This window comes from Triturus cristatus, chromosome 5_2 (assembly GCF_964204655.1).
Source record: "Triturus cristatus chromosome 5_2, aTriCri1.1, whole genome shotgun sequence".
NCBI lineage: Eukaryota > Metazoa > Chordata > Amphibia > Caudata > Salamandridae > Triturus > Triturus cristatus.
Genome location: NC_140588.1, coordinates 980,504,243 through 980,525,252, shown reverse-complemented (window position 1 = coordinate 980,525,252; position 21,010 = coordinate 980,504,243). Strand labels below are relative to the sequence as shown.

At 42.3% G+C, this 21,010-nt stretch overlaps 1 protein-coding gene across 2 annotated transcripts in view; it reads left to right on the top strand.

Annotated features, from left to right (window-relative positions):
* Positions 1–18,880, top strand: part of LHFPL1 (LHFPL tetraspan subfamily member 1) — a 222,043-nt gene extending 203,163 nt beyond the window's left edge. For both annotated transcript variants that reach the window (XM_085608215.1, XM_085608216.1), the window contains exon 4: positions 13,912–18,880. In XM_085608215.1, the coding sequence (XP_085464341.1) occupies positions 13,912–14,030 (119 nt within the window). In that variant the 3' untranslated portion in view covers positions 14,031–18,880. The remainder of the gene's footprint in view (positions 1–13,911) is intronic.
* The last annotated feature ends 2,130 nt before the right edge of the window (positions 18,881–21,010 follow it).

The following is a 21,010-nucleotide window of genomic DNA, read 5'->3' as shown; positions in this document are numbered from 1 at the left end:
GATTACAACAGCATGATACCTCTGGTGGTTAATGCACTTGATGGAGCAGTTGACTCATGGTATAGTAGCATAGAGGGTTAATGTTCCTGCTGCAAAACACAAGATTTGATCTGCAGATTACAGATTCGTATTTTATGTAGATAGTTCAGTGGGTTATTGCTTTGCTTTTGCCACAATATTCTTGTGTTAGTTGGAGTTCATAAGTAACAATCCTCCTAATATAGCACATTGATCTATGATTTGGCATCAAAGCGCTGCAAGCAAATAGGCACTGGTTTAAAACCTTATTATTTTCCCCTCAATCTTTCATTGTTCTAAGGTTGCTAAAAAGGGTTCCTTTGCATAGCAATACAATTTTAGTAGTATAGCACACCAATCATTGTGTTGTGTTTATGTGGTGGATTTTCTAATTCTTTGTGCCTGGTGTGCATCACAAAACTATGCAAACCTGTTACAGAGTGTTGTTTTGGGGTCTACTTTCCTGTGCGAATCCGGAATTGCTTTATGCAATAACCCTAAAGTAACACAAGGTAGCACTATGCAGTACTTTATGTCACAGAGGCATACAATGGGTTGTGCATGAATGTTTCCATGCACTCACCCATGGATTGTGACGCTAATCCTGACCTACTAACTGAAGTGGAAAGGGATTAGTGTAATAAATGTACGCCTCCTCAAGGCAGGTTTTAAGTTGGAGAAAATACATATTTTCTCCAAACCGTTCTGATTTTGCATGCGCGCAACACCATTCTGCACACATACAAGGTGGTAAGGTGTTCAACTTTGTCAAAGCATAGAATTGTGACCTGGAAGAGTACACTTCAAGTATAAAACCTAAGCTTGGCATCACACAAACACTTTCACTAGGGGGCAAGGGTGTGTACATTGGCGCGAGGCACACTAAAGTGTGCCAGCATTAGAGGAGAGAGCAACAGCGCCACACCTCAGTAGATATGATGCCGCTGTGCCCTCTCTCTCTCTCTCCTTTTCATTGCAACTTTGGTTACTGCACATCATAAAAACCTAGATAATCTGCCCCTTCTTTCTCCAGACCAAGTACCCTTAACACATGCTGCCTGCAAGTATGGATGACATATGTTTTCTATACATTGAATTGCAAACTTACATGACTCATAAGGAGAGATGAGGGGCATCATTGGAGGGTGGTAGTGAAGGAATCCACGAGGGAGGTTATGGGGGGGTAACAAAGGATAGTCGCACCTGTTCGCTCTCCCCCTCCTCTCGGCCCAAAATAAAAGGTACATCTCTTCCTCTACTGCTCTACGCAGACTGGGTAAACCATAAGTAGAAGGGAATCCTTAGAACATTTAGACAGCATTACCTGGTTATTGAAGCAAGTAGTATTAGATAAATTGAAAGAAAGTGAATGATAATGAAGGCCAGTGATAACATTTTTATCTGTCAGTTATTGTGCATTATAATGAGAGAGATCTATATGCATAATTCTACTGTATCAGAATTGAAATCTGATCTGTTTTAATTAGTGTGTTCGATTCTAGCTGTGATGCTTGTATAGGTATTTATTAATTTTACTAAACAAATGTAAAACTAATAATTGCAAAAATAAAAAATACTTTGACTAACACATCTTCACTAACACAATCAAGGTTGAATAGTGCCCAAGCATTAAAAATGGGCCTTAATGGCACTCACTAAAGCGTTTAGATATATCACAAGTGCATATGAAGTACATTATCAATAAAATACATATTATTAATATTATTACTACTAATATCATCACCTAGAGTCATGCATGCATCATTAATAACACACATCACTTTGTGCATGAAAAAGATCTAAGTCCACTGGAATTATGCCGTAGGGAGGACACAATTATGCAGCACGGTTTACTTAAGTATGTGGCAAGAAAAGACTAATTATGTGGCATAATGCAGCACATTGATAGCATTGCCTCATTATTTTGTCATCTTTACGCATATTATAACTATCTAGACAAAGGTTTCACCTCATTAGAACCCGCCTGATAACCACATACCGCAATTAACTACGGAAAGATGACCAGTTAAACTTTGCATTGGTCCTTTCACTGTGCAACAACACATGCTGCTTCATTTTTAATAACTTTTGATCCATTTAAACTAGAAAAATAAATTTCCTAAAATTGGCAGATTATGCAGCAGATGATGGATTATGTGGCACAGGCGGCAAATCCAAAACTATGCAGAAAAGGCAGCAGCAGCAGCAAAATCACATAATTCCAGTGACCATGTCTACATCTAACAATATGATAGGGACACTCGGGAAACCGATGCTCAATGCAAATGATTTTCCCAGGTCGACATACCATTCATTGTACAGAACTTTACCAAGATCTGCCCTTTGTTTGTTCTTTTGTGCTAGAAGCGACTTCCTTTTCTGAAGTTTTGACCTGTTGCAGGTAATTAGCTGATGTATCCGAATCGTAGAACTGCGGCACACAAGTGTGGTCATTCATTTATGGTTTACGTGGTGAAAGTAAAACATTTTTTTACAACCAGTTTGCTGAGCATGGTTAGGAGAGGTCGAAACTGTGGTGCCTATTTTCCTCAGTAAACCAGATTTCCTAGTGAGGGCAGTATATGGGCATCTGGTATTATGCGGCTAGAGACAGTGAGAATAAAAGGAACAGCATTAACCCTGCTCACCACTTTACTCTCTCATAGAGAGCAGAAGGTGACTTGGGGAGCTTTCACCTCGGACTCGTTTTCCCTTTCCTGTTGAGTTCCTCAAGGTTCATTGTTGTCCCCTACATTATTCAACATTTATATCTTACGTGGACAACACGCAGATAGTTATAGCGAATACGTCAGTAACAACTGTCTGGCGCATGACACTAGGTGGATGCATGAAAACTCCCTAAAGCTGAACACAGATAAAACGGAGGTGATACTGTTTGGGAACGGCCCCTCTTTCTGGAATGATTCCTGGTGGCATGCCGACGCTGGACCGCATCCTGATCCTGTAAATAAAGGAAGCAATCTGTGAGTTCTGTTTTTTAATCAGCTCTGTTTCTAAGAACAGGCCAATCACATCACATCCTCGTGCTTTTTCCTTTTAGAAATCCTAAGAAAGATTTACCCTTTTATTCCTCTGGAGATGCAAAAAGCTGTGATAGTCGCCTTGATTTTGTCCAGGATAGATTATTGTAATGCTCTGTGTCTAGGAATTGACAAATGTTTGCAGTCAAAACTCCCGTCTCCGCAGAACGCTGCAGCCCGATTGCTGCTGAAAATTCCTAAATCCAGCCCCAAATCCAACAGTATCAAGGACCTCCATTGGCTGCCAGTCCAAGAGAGGATTACATTCAAAGCACTCTGTATGGTTCGCAGGGCTTTGTATGGTGGTGAGCCATGCGAACTCCAGAAACATTTCGTCTGGTATGTCCTCCAACGCTACTTAAAAGGTCTGCTAATGCTCGTCAGGTCACCATCCCTAGGATCAGAATGGCTAAGTAGGGAGGCAGGAGCCTCTCCCACCTGGCGGGTAAACTCTGGAATGCCTTGCCGTCCTCCCTCAGATCTCAATCTAACAGAAGCTCTTTTAGGAAGTTGTCTAAAACCTGTTTTTTTCCCCCTAAGTATTTGTAATTCTTCACCCAACCTAGTTGAAGCATTGCTTTTTAGCCCCAAGACGCCTCGGCATACGTTGGGCTTTAGAAATATTTTTACTTACTTAATTATGGGCCATATGTACAAAGCTTCCAATCGCAAAAATACTTTTACATATGTTCAAAGCACAACCTGCAATTTGTGTTCGCGATTTGGTATTTAGAAGGGGTGTTTTTTGGGCGTCCCTTCCAAATACAGAATCTGAATGAGATGTATTAATGTTTTGCAACTAAATTCAGGTCGCAAAACCTTAACACCTTTCCGCAGGGCCGGCTTTAGTGCTGGTGGCGCCCTGTGCGACAATATTTGTTGGTGCCCCCCCAATGACCACCTCCACCACGGATTCTCTCACTACCACCCTTTTAACAGTGACCAAGTCTCCATAATCACACTCTCTCAGATGTATTGAATTAGTTATATAGCGCCACTCATACCAGTGTAGGGTGTCCGAGCACTTTGCATCACACACACATTACACAGAGACAATCAATCATGCGTGTGTAAATCAGTGTTTAGGAAATGCTACATAAGCCAAAAGACTGAAAGTGTAGGAGTCACATGTCATCCATACTGGTAGGCACTATAGTTTAAGAGTGCTTGATGTGGAGAAGCACAAACTTAGAGTCGAAAAAGAAACAGCATAGTTGGGAGTTTTCTTTAATAATAAGAATCGATTTCTAGCCAATTTATCCCTTTTTGCAACATTAATCAATGCTCTAATAATGTATACTTTGCAGTATGTATGCAGTTCTAGGATGAAAGTTAATAGCTCACTATTCTATATCAGGACTTTAAGTTGTAAATTGCAAGTAACAAAAGGATGTCTCTTTTGAAAGCAGTAACCTGCTGATCTGTTTACATCATAGGCACTCTAATCTACTTGGTACACGTTCTTTGCAGCAGGCATATTAACCCTCTGCACTAACTTCACCGAAGTCAAAACCTCAACTATACAAAACGCCAATCTCTCTCCAGGAAGATAATTAATCACACGAGTTATCTTGACATTTATGTGAGGCCTGGTAATTGCCAGGGGAAAGAAACGCTGCAGCAGGTGCTTTAAAAGCATAATAAACTTTCAAACACGGCGCCCCCAGGAAGCCAGCACCCGGTGCGGTGGCACCGCTCGCACCGCCCTAAAGCCGGCCCTGCCTTTCCGACTCCTTGAATGAGGAGGTAACCCATTCGCAAATGGGAAGAGGTTCCAGCGAGGCCCCTTGCCCTTTGAGAATGAAAAATTAAAAATAAATTTAGAGCATGGAGTGTCCCAGCGGACCACCGCCTACTCTTAAAAATGAAACTTCCAAGTTACACTTTTTTTCTTTTTAAACACATCAGATTTTCCTTTCAGGAAAACAGGCTACATTTAAAAGAAAGAAAGATTGCTTTATTTAAAAGCAATCACAGGCAAGGTGGTCTGCTGACCTCAGTAGTTCACCATCCCTTTGATGGTTTTCATTAACAATGGGTTGTAAACTGCATCCTACCTCATTAATAATCATGAGGTAGGTCGATTTGCGGCCCATTAGGAATCACTGTCTAATATTTGTATGTGTTCTTATATTAGAAATTGCTCTTTCCTAATTGCGATTCGGTAAGAATCGCGATTTCTACGTTTTATACACGTGGCCCATAGTGTAGATCTGGGAAATTACATGCAGATTTTCTCTACCTGCATTTTCAAGTGAAGAAATAATGACGTTTTGGTTTTCCTTTCAATATATGCTCTTCGTCATTTCGACTACTACATGAAACAAATAATGTTCTCCCAGCAGAGGGCACCAAAGAACAACTTTAAAAGGTCACAGAAATTAGAAACTAGGCTCCCGATTAGACGGAATCGGATACGTGCGCCTCTAGGAGCCCACCAATACCGATAAATTACTAATGCAGAATTTCCGTCGTGGTGGAAAATCCAGCAAGAGCTAGTGATGCAGCATTGCACATTAGCACAAATTATTCTTTTTAACCATTGAACTGATATTTTTCCGACGAGGAAACTCGTTTCCTAAGACCCATTGGAAATATTGGAGATTTCGCACCATGTTTCCACCCTGGCAAGCATTTACTCTTCACCGAAGAAGTTTTGTGTCAGTTTACCAGGTTGCAAGTTTTCAAGGTTAGAAAGTTTCAAAGCCTTCAAAGGTTGAAAGTTACTTACAAAATATTTTACAATTATGTGCAACTTGATGTACAAATGATACTCAGTGCAAAAAGAAAGACCACCTCCTTCTAATGTCCACGTTCTCTGTCCCTGTCCCACATTTTGTAAACGTACAAAGTCCACCACACCGTAAACTGCCTTTGTGTGTGGATTTGGACCAGTTTGACATCTGGGACTCCACCTCTTGTGACTATGAAGATGACTGTGGACTACATTATTGAAACTAGGAGGTCACAATAGAAGAGCCTGAAGACCAGGAAGGGAAGGCTCAAAAGATGCCCCTGCCAAGAAGGGCTAAGGTTAGTTTGATTTCTGTTGGAAGTAGACACCTGTTAGACCAACACATTCAACAGTATGGCTGTGCACACTGGCCCAGCTGAGGACTGCTTACTGTTATCTGTGCAAGAAACTCAGCAAAGAAAACAACTTTGAATTTCTCTGCTCTGTATTAAAATTAGGGATTCCTGTTTTAAGGTTTTTTTTTTTTAACTTTTCTATCTATATTTATTTTTGGGTCATTTTATTTGTATTTATCCACATTTGTTTTTGTCTCAAGCAACAAAAAGACACTGCAGCTAGTATTTGTTCACATTGATTTAAATAGGCAATGCGCACTTGGTTGTTGTAGGTTTAGATAGATTTATGTAGATTTGTAAATGGGTTACTGCTTTTAACAAAGAGATCCTTTTGCTACAGGCAGTTAATAAATTGCAATCCTTCTAATATAGCACATTGAGCTATGAAGGACCTTGTAGCCCGCACTGTCTAATGTAACACATCCTGCACATTGATTTACAGACATATGATTTATTGTCAATATATAATGTGTGATGTAAAGTGCTCTGACACCCTTCATTGGGATGAGTAGCTCTGTAGAAGAAATAATACAAAATAGTGGTATTTAAATTGTTAATTGTGTAAATACTGGGACAGACCAGCACATCTAACATTCCCACAGTGCATGCATATCTCGTGGCTCCAGGGACTGAATAAAGTCAAAAGCTGCCTCTGTTAAGTACCTGTGAAGTGTTGAGCTGTGTACATTTGTTTTCCGTCAATTGCTTTTAGGTGTCTGCCTACCGCACTCTGCACCCTCATAGCTCCTAGCCAGGATATTTAACCAAAAGGAGGCCAGATGGCCCCTTAACGTCATCGTTTGTTACGGGCTCAGCTGAAATCGCATAAGCACTCTCCCAGCCTGCACTCTCGTCTTCACCTCGCAAACATCAGCAATGTTAAAAAGATATTTATTGCCATTTTTCCCTTTCTATTCATAAATACAGACAAAGGAAAAATATTTCTCAGTCTGTATTTATATGAAAAAATCAATTTAAATGGAAAACCAGGAGCCTTAATTAAAATCCACAGTGATGTCCGGTTACCTGACGACTTAATGCCGTGACTGTGCATGAAACCTCATTTTTGAACATTCATTAACCAACTCGATGCATTCCGAAGAAGTAGACACCAGTCTCATTAATTGAGAAAACTGAACTTAAATACTTAGGTCCAGATTGATCAAATATTCACGCAACACAATGTAGCAAGACACCTTATCTAACATGATATGGGGCATTCCTGCTCTCTGCCAGCGCTGGCGACAAACTGCTGCCTAGCTCCAACACCGGCACCCTTGCACAATGGTGCAAGGATGGCTGCGTTGTAGGCAGGATTGTTTTTGTGCAGGAAGGGACATCTTCATGCACAAACACAATCCTCTTGGCTTTTTCCTCTTTCTGTATGAGCTGCATGATGCAGCACACATAGAAAGAGGAAAAAACTAGGAGAAATAAACATATTTCCCCTCATTATGCCCCCCTCCTCCCACAGGAAGGCGTAGCATTTTGACTCATTCCCTGTACTACCACTCATGATAAATCTGGGAATGTACTGTAGTGTCGTCAGTGCTTAATTTGTAAAATATTAAGTGCCAGGGCTCTGACCAGGAGGCCACTGCAACTTGCACCACCCATCGCCCTTGTCATCACTGCTAAAACAACTACTAACCATCTCTCTTGCATGTAAATGCATTAGTTCAGATTATTCCAGGTCCCCAAAGCTAAAGGAATGGCTGGGGAGGCAGGTATTAGCACTATTTTAATGTATATTGTATTCCTAATGAACCGTTGTTCTGCTCATCTCTAAATTAGATGAGTAGTGCCACAATGTGGTAGACTGTTCTAAGTATGGTGTTGACAACTAGCTGCCGGTGCTGAGCACCGGAAAGCCCCGGCTCAAATTAAGCACTGAGTGTCGTGTGAGTTTGTAATGATGTACATTTACAGCACCTGACGGACTCCGTAGAAATGTGACGTACGCATTAAAGCGTAGTTAAGTGAATGCAGGTATAGAATGTTGAGTTCACGCTTACATGCAGTAGAAGAAAGACGTGTGATATACTAAGCTTCATGTGTGGTGTAGTCCTTGGTGAGTACCCGGGATGAGGAGGATGCTACATGTACCAAAATCCATGGGTGCATGCTTGGGAACAGCGACGCTACACCAATGGAATTCCTACATGGGGCAGAGTAACGCAAGGCAGAAACGTGCACTGCCTTGCGTTTCTCCACATTTACCGAGCACCGCAGGTCCTTTCAAGGTGGCCTTACACGGCGTGGGAAATCTGACTTTAGTGTTGTGTTTCTCTTGCATTACCTTGCGTGACGCAAAGGGCAATGCAACACAAAGATAAATCTGTCCCTAAGTTAACAGGAAGGTGTGAACCTTCTAAAGACTGTCATTTCCTTAACCAACATCCCTGTACAAGACCTGTAAAACCCAGCACATCATTCAAGCCATACCTATTGGCAGTTCGAGCAGGCCCATTCTGCAGGGGTGTCCACAGAATTTTGTCTTCATTCCCTTCCTTTGCTGAACCCGTTTTTGTTGGCCTTTAGGACTATGCACACTTTACTGCTGCAAAATGTGCTTGTGCTTTCTCCCTACAACATGGTAACATTGGCACATTGAATTTACTCTTACGTTCCTAGTAAATGGTACTACATGTACCCAGTTCCTGTAAATTAAATGCTACTAGTGACACCTGGCTTGGCAGTTCAGGGTGAACTGTTCCCATGAGGCACAGGGTCAAGACTGATTTGCATAAGGCTGGGTTCAAACTGGAACGGCATGGTGAGCAACAAAACGATGGATTTAGGCCCAGATCTCTGTATTGGGGTGAATGTATGACATTGTTCTGCATTCTGTCCATCAACTGTTTTTTTGCATTTGTCACCCCGAGTGGGACGGGTATGCCCAGACGTGGGTCCCGTGCTCTCCATGCCACTGGAATCAAGCTATCCTGGCTGAAGAGGGGTGAAACCCCGAAACCGGTCCTAGGATGCTTGTTTCCAGTCCAGGGAGGACCTGGCTTGGTAGTTCAGGGTGAACTGTTCCCATGAGGCACAGGGTCAAGACTGATTTGCATATGGCTGGGTTCAAACTGGAACGGCATGGTGAGCAAAACAACGATGGATTTAGGCCCAGATCTCTGTACTGGGGTGAATGTATGACATTGTTCTGCATTCTGTCCATCAACTATTATTTTTGCATTCGTCACCCCGAGTGGGAAGGGTATGCCCAGATGTGGGTCCCGTGCTCTCCATGCCACTGGAATCAAGCTATCCTGGCTGAAGAGGGGTGAAACCCCGAAACCGGTCCTAGGATGCTTGTTTCCAGTCTAGGGAGGACCTGGCTTGGCAGTTCAGGGTGAACTGTTCTCATGAGACACAGGGTCAAGACTGATTTGCATATGGCTGGGTTCAAACTGGAACGGTATGGTGAGCAAAAAAAATGATGTATTTAGGCCCAGATCTCTGTACTGGGGTGAATGTATGACATTGTTCTGCATTCTGTCCATCAATTGTTGTTTTTGCATTCGTCACCCCGAGTGGGAAGGGTATGCCCAGACGTGGGTCCCTTGCTCTCCATTCCACTGGAATCAAGCTATCCTGGCTGAAGAGGGGTGAAACCCCGAAACCGGTCCTAGGATGCTTGTTTCCAGTCCAGGAAGGACCTGGCTTGGCAGTTCAGGGTGAACTGTTCCCATGAGGCACAGGGTCAAGACTGATTTGCATATGGCTGGGCTCAAACTGGAACGGCATGGTGAGCAAAAAAACAATGGATTTAGGCCCAGATCTCTGTACTGGGGTGAATGTATGACATTGTTCTGCATTCTGCCCATCAACTGTTGTTTTTGCATTCGTCACCCCGAGTGGGAAGGCTATGCCCAGACGTGGATCCCGTGCTCTCCATGCCACTGGAATCAAGCTATCCTGGCTGAAGCGGGGTGAAACCCCAAAACTGGTCCTAGGATGCTTGTTTCCAGTCCAGGGAGGACCTGGCTTGGCAGTTCAGGGTGCATTGTTCCCATGAGGCACAGGGTCAAGACTGATTTGCATATGGCTGGGTTCAAACTGGAACGGCATGGTGAGCAAAAAAACGATGGATTTAGGCCCAGATTTCTGTACTGGGTTGAATGTCTGACATTGTTCTGCATTCTGTCTATCAACTGTTGTTTTTGCACTAGTGAGACTGCAGCAGTCTTTGTGCCACCCACTAAAGTAGCTTTTCAAAACATGTCTCAGGCCCTCCACTGCAGCCTATTGTGCAGTTTTAAACTGACATTACGTATGGGCAAAAAAATATTTTGCCAGTCCTACATTTTCCTTTTTAATGCATAACAAGGTCAGAGTAAAAAAGTTATTAGTTCAGCTCTTTGTTAAAGTAGTGGGATTGCAAAGTACCTCTTTAAAGTAATTGTGTATCCAATCCAACCTAATCTAACTGGAGGATAAGGGTGAGATATTACTTCTGAAAATACAGATGAGCGTGTATAACATTATCAATTCTCACCACACACAAAGATGTAAATGCATCAAAAAAGTGAATATATGAAAATCAACAGTATAAATACATTATTTACATTTGGTCGCTCCAAAAAAATGATTAATGAAAATAGTGCTCAGAAAAAGAGCTTGTGCGTGGAAGTTAAGCAACAAAGAAAGTAGACTAATTACATATATCATATTCATTACAGATAAGCCTCTGTTAGGTTAGGTTAGGCCGATTTGTAGAGCGCACAGCTGCCCCAGCAAAGGGGCGTCCTGGTGCTAAAAGCAATAAAGGCAGCTAGCAGCAAAGAGACCATCGGAGCGAGCGAAAGAGAGCCCCGAGGGCCGAAGGGCCACAGAGAACAGACCGAGAGCATGGACTACCAAACCTAGGGAGATGGAAAAAGATGAGTTTTCAGTGCTTTCCGAAATGTCAGGTAGTTATCTAAACTCCAGATGTGAACAGGAAGGGCGTTCCACAGCTTAGCTGCCAGAGTGCAAAAGGAGCGCCCACCGGGGACAACTGCGAGGTGTTGACCTGCTGAATGAAGGTGACGAGAAGGGGCGTAGGCGGAGAGCAGGCCAGCCAGAATGCCAGGAGCAGGGGAGTTCAGGATCCTGAACGCAAAGCAGAGAGACTTGAATTCCACCCGTTTTGCCACTGGCAGCTAATGAAGCTGACGAATAGCGGTGGAGGTGGGTCAGCGTCTAGGCAGGCCTAGGAAAGTTCTGGTGGCCACATTTTGGACTCTCTGCAGTCTCACAATCTCTGTCTTGTTGGCCCCCAAGTAGAGAGAGCTGGTGTAGTCCAATCTCAACATCACGGATGACTGGACAATCATTTGTCGGATGGAAGGGTCGAAAAAACATTACATTTTTTTTACATTATATTATACAACATATGAATGATCTCATTGGGAAAGAGTAATCATTTCAATCATATTTGCCCATATGTGGACCAACTATCCAATCTTGGCTGTGCAAAATGTCGATGTTTCAACCCGGCGAAAGGGGGGGAACGGCACCGTCCAAGTGAGTCAGAGATATACTCTGTAACAGATGGAGAGCTCAAGGGGATTCATTCATTAAGGGGCCTTCATCCACGCCACAAGTCCATGTAGATCCACTGAGGTATTCCGCATGAGCATACTCTTAAGTCTTTCTACAAGGCCACTTAATACAAGGGTTTGATTAGATACCCTTTGGTAGAGGAGCCGGTTGGCATTTGTCATCTATGTGATCAATTCTGCAGATCCCTCACCGGATGATTGATATTTCCAGGTTGCCCCCCATCCATTCAGTCACTCAGTCCTGATGAAGACCCGCTGTTGAGGCTTAGATTGGCCCTTCCCCTCTTTAGCCGAGAATTCATAATGTTATAAATGCTCTTCTGTATTTTCAGAAGTAATATCTCACCCCTATCCTCAAAGTAGATGCGATTGGGTTGGATTAATGAAATTAGGATAAATTAATTCATTTAGCTTTGTCCTTTCTGATTAGACTACTGATGTTGCATCCTTCTAAAAGTGGCATTTTTAAAACTGTAATGACAAATTCGACTTTACCATAAAAGAGGATTTATCATTACAGTTCCAGGGATAGTAAATAGATCTACCTCCATCCAACTAGAAATTACAACCTAGATGTAACAAGGAATCCCCCATTGTTAATCTATGGAAGGAGTTGACCTCACCGTAGTGAAAAACAAATGTGGGCGTTTTCCCCTACCAGGACATGTAAAACTTAAAAGTACATTCCCTACCATTTAATTACACCGCACCTTGCTACCTAGGTCCTACCTTAGGGGGTGACTTATATGTAATAAAAGGGGAGTCTAAGGATTCGCAAGGGTTTTTAAATGTCAATTCGACATAGCAGTAAAACTGCACAAACAGGCTGTGAAGTGGTAGGCCTAAGACATGTTTAAGTGCCCACAAGCAGCATTTAATTTAGAGGCCTTGGAGACATATGGAGGACTTTACTAGGGACTTATGAGTAATATTATATATGCCAGTTGTGAATAAACCAATGTTACTATGTTTAGGGGCGTGAGCACATACACTTTAGCTCTGGTTCGCAGTGGTAAAGTGCCCAGAGTCCTACAACCAACAAAAACAGTTCAGCAAAAATGAGGCAAACAGTCAAAATGTTTGGGGGAAGACCACCCTAAGGCAGACCCGTCTAACAGCGAACCACTGATAGATTGAGCCAGGCTTGAGCCTGAATCCTGGCTCAGCTCAAGGTCCTGTTAGAACATCGAGCTCATTACGAGCCAAGCTTTCATGTGGCTTCTACCTGTTTTTGTCCCTCTACACAGGATGTGGTGTTATGTCCAGAGCTGCCAACATTGGAACTGGGAAATCAGATTTGAGTTTTTTCGGCTCAACATCCTACTATTCCAGGAAAATCTCTTAATCTCTCTCGCCCTAAAAATGAACTGTGACCTTGTGTAATGTAACTGGTACTCATGAAAAGGGCAGTTAAGTTTGCGTTATACAAAAACTGCAGAAAAAAGCACAAAAATGTAAAACCAAAGACAAATAGATACAAATTTAGTGGCTGATTTGTACAAAGTGAAGCCAGAAAACCTGGACAATTTGTGGCTTATCCACCTAACTTGTGTGATCTTAGGCAAATTTTCTATTTGACTAAAACTCCTTTTTCTTCCACTAACGCGAACGAGAACACTTTCAAATATGTGAAATAAATACCTGTTGTACAAAAAACTATTGTGATTGATTTAATAGACTATAATGTTTCTCTGTAATAATCTGTCTTTCCCCTTAGTTCACCAATGGTTCAGGTTTAAAAAGTATCACTTTTAATAAGTACTTCTCAGCGCAGTGCTATAATGGGACGCGTGAATGTCAAAGCTTCCACATGTTAAAGAAAGACACCTTTTTAAAATTTTCAGAGATTTTATCATATTTTATGTGATGTTTGTTGTATGACATACATAACAATATTTTCATGGCTGAGCTCGTGTGCAGGCTCTAAGAGCCGAGCCAGACCCTTTACTCGCCTCTGGCTCGGCTCTTCTTGTTAATTTGTTGGCTCACCCACCTCTAATTGACAATTTCAAAAGGCTTGCGACCCACACCAGACCAATTGGCTTGTCAATGCTAGTATAAAAACTAGAAGTGAGTAACACTTTATGCTCATAGAACATTTGTGTCTACTGACTGCTGAGAATTAAAAGCTGAAATACATGTATCTACATAAAGGGGAGCATTTTCAGATCAGTGAGGTCTGATTTTATTTATTATTTTTCCCTTTCTGCACTCAGGGACATGCCAGCTTGGCTGGGCGTACTACTGCACGGGCGGCGGAGCTGCGGCTGCCATGCTGATCTGCACTTGGCTCTCCTGTTTCTCTGGGAAGAATTCCAAGCCATCGTGCTACTGAAGCAGCAAATCACCCAAGAAAGAGGCCATGAGAGACACAGAGACATTGTCTTAACTGAGCTACATGCTGTACCCATCCGTTCACTCCACACATGTGATAGATTAGGAATGTCACCATGTGCTCCACTCCACGTCTGCCGTAGTATTGACATGTCATCAGGCCCACTCTGACATTGGCCCAATATTTTAAGAGAACACAAGAGTGTTATGAAAGGATTTAGCATACAAGAAAAGAGGTTATACAATAGTGACCAACTGGGGGGACCTTGAACATATGTTTACAATAAGTTAATTGGAATTTTTGTAGCTAGCAGTAAGTATTTGAATGTGTTTGTTTATACAATATCATGCTTCAGCCTGCAGCTATGCTACTGGTGGAGCATGGATATCTGAAGCTCAATCTCCCAGCCCACTGGTTGTATGGACCTTTGATAGTCGACTTGAAGCGTTGTAAGGGAGCTAGCCTCAGAAATACCTTTCCATTTCTGGGAGGTTAGTATGACTCCACAGAGAAGACGAAGAGTCGTCTACTTCAACCATGAAAGTTTATTATAAAACATGAATCCAACTGTTATATATGCAAACAAATTAACAGATTTAAAAGGTATAACAATACAGTTTGGAGACTAAAGTGTGCCAGTGAGTTAAGTTGTAATAAAATGAGGTACCATATAGTAGCAGTCACAATACAGAGCAAACAGATCGACACAATCAGGTGTTCCATAAAGAAGCTTTCCTTTTGTAATCTAACCACAAGCTAAAACGGAAAACTCAAATGGAGATTTCTAAAGGGGACCATAGAAGGTGTCAGCATGAGGTCAAGCTTCAGTAGAAGTTTAAGAAGAGCGCTCAGCATGAAGCTTTACACTCACAGAAGCCCAGAAGAGATAGATCTGTTCCTTCTCGAAGTCAGATTGAAGTTTGTCTAACTTGCTATGAAACACCAATTAAAAGTACAACTAACAGTTGCCAGAACATCCTTAGCTCATTTTCACCACTGAGAGCTAATCCTGTAACAGAGGTTGAGGGGAGTCGACATATTCCCCAAATTCCCATCTCCATGTAGTGAGGCACAAATCTATTGACCTCGGATGTTGCATCCACCTGGTACACGTGAATATGAGGCTTCCTCTCACCATCATTGCTCTGCTTTTGTTGTTAACTTTCTTTTCGCACACATCACTATCAGTAGCCTAATACATAACAATTAGCCCTTCTCGAACTAATGAGAAGTGCAGTATCACGCTTGCGGAGGAAAGAAAACAGCCCACTGAAAGTGTTAATGCAAAAAATTTCAGCTGAGGCCTAATGTCAAGTTAAGTTGAGAATCAAAATGGATGCACATTATAGTATTGTATGAGTGGAAGCAGACAATCATTGTTAAATGTGAATCTGTAATGGATATGATTACATCAGTCAGTTGATCAACCTAAAATATGAACTCTTAGTGACTGCAATGGTTGTATATTATTAATACATTTAAATGTACCACACGTTAGTGAAGTTATACCACACTTTGAATTTAAATGTTGTATGTGAGCATATAAATGTATATACATGACGTATACAGGGTGGAGCCTAAAATTACGCTGCTCCAATACTTAAGGTCACTGGGTACAACAATCATACTTTAAAAAACCCCGATCACACACCTGTGAAGAACATTGCTAGACAATCTTAATTCCTACTATTTATCATCCACCAGTCACACAAAACCAATTTCTTTGAGGCACTCTCGAGGTACCAAGATCACCAGTAGCAGAATGGAGTTTAGGGTCAATTACCCAGAGTAAATTTTCATGAGGCGCTCTGAAAACGAATAGGATTCAGATGGTGGATAGTGTGAATCATTTAGTGTCAGATTCTTTAAGGAACTCTTGGATTACCTAAACCCCTACGATTCAAGATGCCGGTGACCATGCCTTCTGCACAGAGAAACGGTTAAAGCCACACCACTGCAATGTCATAGGAAACCTCTCAATAACCAGAGATAAGAGTCATCTGTGTGGGCGCAGGGAACCTCTAAATTCTTGCATCCCCTAAAGACACCTCTTTAGCACACACACAGGTGGCTTCATCTGGGACAGTATTAAACCTTTATTTCATGAGATAATGCATCCCAAGATAAGGTACACAACAATATCTCAAAATACAGTTAATTTGAGAAAGAACAGACGTAATAAGTAAGTTCATGGTCAGAATAACATTTTTTCACATATTTATTACAAAAATTCAAAATGGTACAATACGGAAATTATAGAGTGCGAATGCATGAAGGTGTTATGAGGCTACGGTGAATGATCCACTATCAGTTACTTTGAGGCACTGTTGGGTTATCTAGATCACCATGATTCAGAGGGAGGCTAGGGTAAATCAGCCAATACCAGTTTCCTCAAAGCATCATCGGGTTAGAAAGTCAACATAGATTCAAACTGAGTCTAGAGTGAATTAACCAATCAGTTTTCATGGGCTACTTCGGGTTACCTAAATAACTTGGATTCAGATGGAGGCTAGGGTGAATCAATCAATATCAGTTTCCCTGGGGCACCAAGGGTTACCTAGTTCAGCATGATTCAGTGGAAATCAAGTGTGAGTTAACCAGTATAATTTTCCTTGGGGCACTCTGGGGTTACCTAAATCACTAGCCATCAGTGGGAGTCTGTGGTGAATTAACAAGTATCAGTTTCTTTGAGGCACTATCAGATTACCAAGATCACCAGGATTCACACGAAATCTAGGGTGAATCAAGCAAAATCAGTCTGCACGAGGCACTCTGGATTTAGCTAGATCACCAGGATTTAGAGGACGACTAGGGTGAAGCAACCAGTATTAATTTCTTTGAGGCACTCACATGATACTTAGATCCCCAGGAGTCAGTGGGAGGCTTGAGTGAATCACGCCGCATCAGTTTTCTTGAGGCAGTATCGGGTTACCTTGGATCTCTCGGGGAGAATAGGAGGCTATTGTTGCTGAATAAATCTTCTAGGGTATCCCATCTCCCTTGTATGACACCATCTCCAAACCTATCACTTGCTATGACAATCCCTATCACCAGCTTTAAAAAGCAGATGTCTCTTGATATTTGCCTATGTCGTGATCAAAGTCTATTGCATGAATCAGTGAGAACTGCAAAATGTGTTAACTTTTCGACAATGACAGCTTATTTTGCCTGCACAACTACTGGAATCATGTAGGATATAAGGGAACAGCATCGTCGGAAGATTCAAATCCCCAAAAATACCCAACCTTTTCAGTCTGCTTGGATAAGGTACCCACAGCAAAGGGGTCAATAACTGAATCCTATTAAAAAAGGATCTCTTAAATGTTTTTTATAAGGAATAAGCCGACAGCTTTAGGGTTTTTGGGGTACTCTCAGACAACTGGAATCTGCACCTCAGTTGAGTATAGCACCTTTGTATTGTATAACTTATCCCAGGAAGGATGACAAAGCACGGGACGAAAGCAAACATTCTAACAGAAACAGGGAAAAGTAGGTTGGAGGAAATTAAAAGTTTGACTTGGGGTACATGATTAAATTGTAAAATGGCTTAAACTTTCAAGCATGGAAAACCAGGTCTTGCAAAGAGGTATGTCAATCCCAGCCATTTGACTAGGTTCTGTGTCTTTACCCATACCTGGCACAGACTGTTTGACCATTTCCGATGCATAGAAACATAGAGTTTCATTGCAGTCTTGGCTACATTTCTTCATTCTTATTTTGGCGTAAATCTCAGACTACACATACGTAGTACCACTCTCATGCTTTCAGCCGGCACTCAATCTGTTAAATGGTGCGACCATCAAAATACTCATAGATGAGCCAGAACTATATTACAGGAAACACAAGAACAAATACAAGAAGTGGAGACAAATAAATGTAATTAGCTCTATTGGTAGGTTGCACATAGAGGCATCAGCCTTGGGGCTGTAGTTGGGACTCTCCGTAATGAAGACCCACCCATCAGCTACAGTTTCACCAGTTACTGGCCCACGGATTGCTATCTGGATCTTGTGCCTAGATCAACCTGTATCTCTGCCCCCCAGAAGATCAGAGACCGCACACAGAAATGCTCTGTGAAAAGTGATCATCTGTAAACAAAGTGGTTGCCTTGAATGCCAGCTAATAGTACTCTTGGTCAAAGTAAAACCTCCATCAATAGCCGAAGTCTTCAACATATCCAGCAAGTGGCAATTGTGCCACTGGTACTGAAGGGGCCCATTTTGGGCACTTTAGGCCTTTTTATATGCACCCTGCAGTAGCCTAACTCCTTCAGACTCTCCTCTTTGCTCAATGTGGAGATCAGATTCAGAAGTTAGGACAGGGAAACTCTGTACAAGCTGTTTTCTTTTTATCCACATTTTGGTATGGAATTGGTCCTTATCTCAGTGCTGGATGATCTTCTCATGGTAGAAGGTGTCAATTAATATGACATTTTTTTAAATAATTAGCAGCATTTAACATAGTAAATCAGAGGATTTTGGTCCACTACTCACTAGAGATTGGGATTAAAGGAAGGATTTTGACCTGGAAGAAATCAGACAGATTGTCTGCACGATTAGGACCAAACAACAGCGTATCACTTGTAGAATTCCTTGTGGTTCTTCACATCTGTGCACCTTATGTAATGTGTACGGTCAACTTTGGATTGCCTTATATGGCCTCTTGCTACCATTTCTGTTGTCCAGATCGAAGGCACCCAAATCCTGCTGAGGTTCTAGGAAATGGATATGTTCATGCAAAAGTTTCAGCGGTGCCCGATTGCAAACCAGAATAAAGCTTTGGTGATGGTAAAATGTTGAGCTCAGAAATACTGTGAAACTGAAAGAATATCAAATAAAAACTAGAGAATGTACTACAAAGGTGCTGCCTGATGATTTTTGCTTTTATTTCTGACAGATAAAACTCAGTTTATGGATCTGGGTGGAAGTGAAATGCCACAAATTGTAACTCGTTTTGGCAAATTTTGGCATCAGTTGGTAAGGGTATGAGAAACCATAGTTTCAAATTAGGCAGCAGTGACCTGTTCCTGGCACCTTATTGGTGGCCTCAGTTTGTTATTTTCACTGACAGGCGTCCAATAAGATCTCCCAATACCTACCTGAAACTAGTCGGCTACTAGACATAATGCTTACTGTAAGATCCTAATTGGATAAGGGGATGCCCTGCCCTATGGCTGCCCACATACTTGCCATTGCCAACGTGACCCAACACCTCACATCATTCTTGTGCACTCGCGTTAGTACATTTGATTCTGCACACCCCTTGTAAAGTTGCTGCACTGGCTTCTGGTGACAGTCATGTGCACTCCAATGTACTCCCTGTGCTTGGAAATACTATAGCAGCCTATGTGCAGCTTGTGGTGTAGTGCTCCAGGTTTATGGGCGACTCCCTGGTTTTAAGGGCAAAAGTAATTTGTTGGTAGTTTTCTGTTTGATGTCACACCTTGTGGAACACTTTGCTAGGTGACATCTGTCTCAGGATCAATCTTCTTGTCCTAAAACACTGAAGAGGCGTGCACTTCAATCAGTTTTTTAACTGATACGGTTGTTGTAGGTAGTACCGCCGCTTGTTCCTATCTACTGTGTACCAGATTTCTGTGAAATTTCAGTTAAAGTCAGCGCTCTTAGTCTAAGTTCCCAGATTTCATAACAACCTCAACAGTCAGGAAAGGCACCTGAGTGGGAGATTCAGGACCCCCCATGACCAGTTTGAAACTTAAATACACACAACATTGTGTCTATTGCAAAGGTGGGTGGTGAGAGAAACGTCCTTACGTCCTAATGGAAGTTGTGTACAATTCTATCATTCCACTGTTACCCTGAACAGTTTTCCCTCACAGAACCGTCTACTACTGTGAGTGAGTTTCCCGTGTTTGCGCAACCAGCAGGGTACATGGACCTGCTGGTCAAGGGATGCTCCAAAAGCGTATCTCACTCATGGTAGTGGGTGAATAAATCCCCATCACTAGGCTATTAAGATGCTGATGGTTGTTGTCGCTAGGTGTCATAGTACAGGGGAACAGGCGTTATCTTGTCTATTGGCCCCTCTTGGAAAAATCTGTTTATTGCCGTTAATGAATCTCTTTGCTTCCCCTACAAGAATGGGGCGGGCTATGATAAGAAGGATGTGTCTCGTGCTTGTTGTGTTTGTATGCAGTGGGTGTACATGTGATGTTGAAGTTCACCTTCATGTTGCTTGTGTAGATCCAACAGAGGCTTCTCACAGGAATCCACATTCATAAACTGCAAGACAAGGTATCTGCATCAGAAACAAGGGCTGATTGCAATAGGTTGTCTGGTTACTTCTGACACACCACAGAACCCTGACAAAGTCCTCATATTGCTGTGCAAGCACTGTGGCTCTTCATTGCTGATCTCAGCAGACACATGATATGTTCTTGACTCCTGACTTTTTAGCATTTTGGGGTTTATTTACCAAGAATTGGTGTAGGGCAGCACCGCAAGTCAGTTTGCTGCGCTGCCCTACGCCAATTGGAAAGGGCAGGAATGCACCATATTTACAAGATACGGTGCATTCCTGTCCTTTGTGCCTGCGCACAATTTGCAGCCAAGCGCCAACACAGGCACCCTTGCACCGTGTTGTTGTCCTGCACCAAAACAATGACCAGAGGCGTTTTGCTCGTTCTATGTGTGCCTGCCCAAGGGAGGTACAAGATTTTCACGCTGCCCCAGGTGTACCTAATATTGTACATCTGGGGCAGTGTCAAAGTCCATGGGTGTTGTGGGGCCTCTTTGACGCAGAGTAAGGCAAGGTAGCGACTTGTGCTGCTGTGACTTACTCCATATCTACGAGGCAATGAAAAGCCACGCTTGGCTTTGTAGATATGGCTAAGCCCTGGGCACACCCAGAACAGCAAAAAAGTGATGTTCCAGCTTGTAAATAAGCCCCTTAGTTTTGAGGTCTCTGTGAGTTAATGATCTCTAGAACATGTTTAATGTAAACTCATAGAAAAGGCGCTG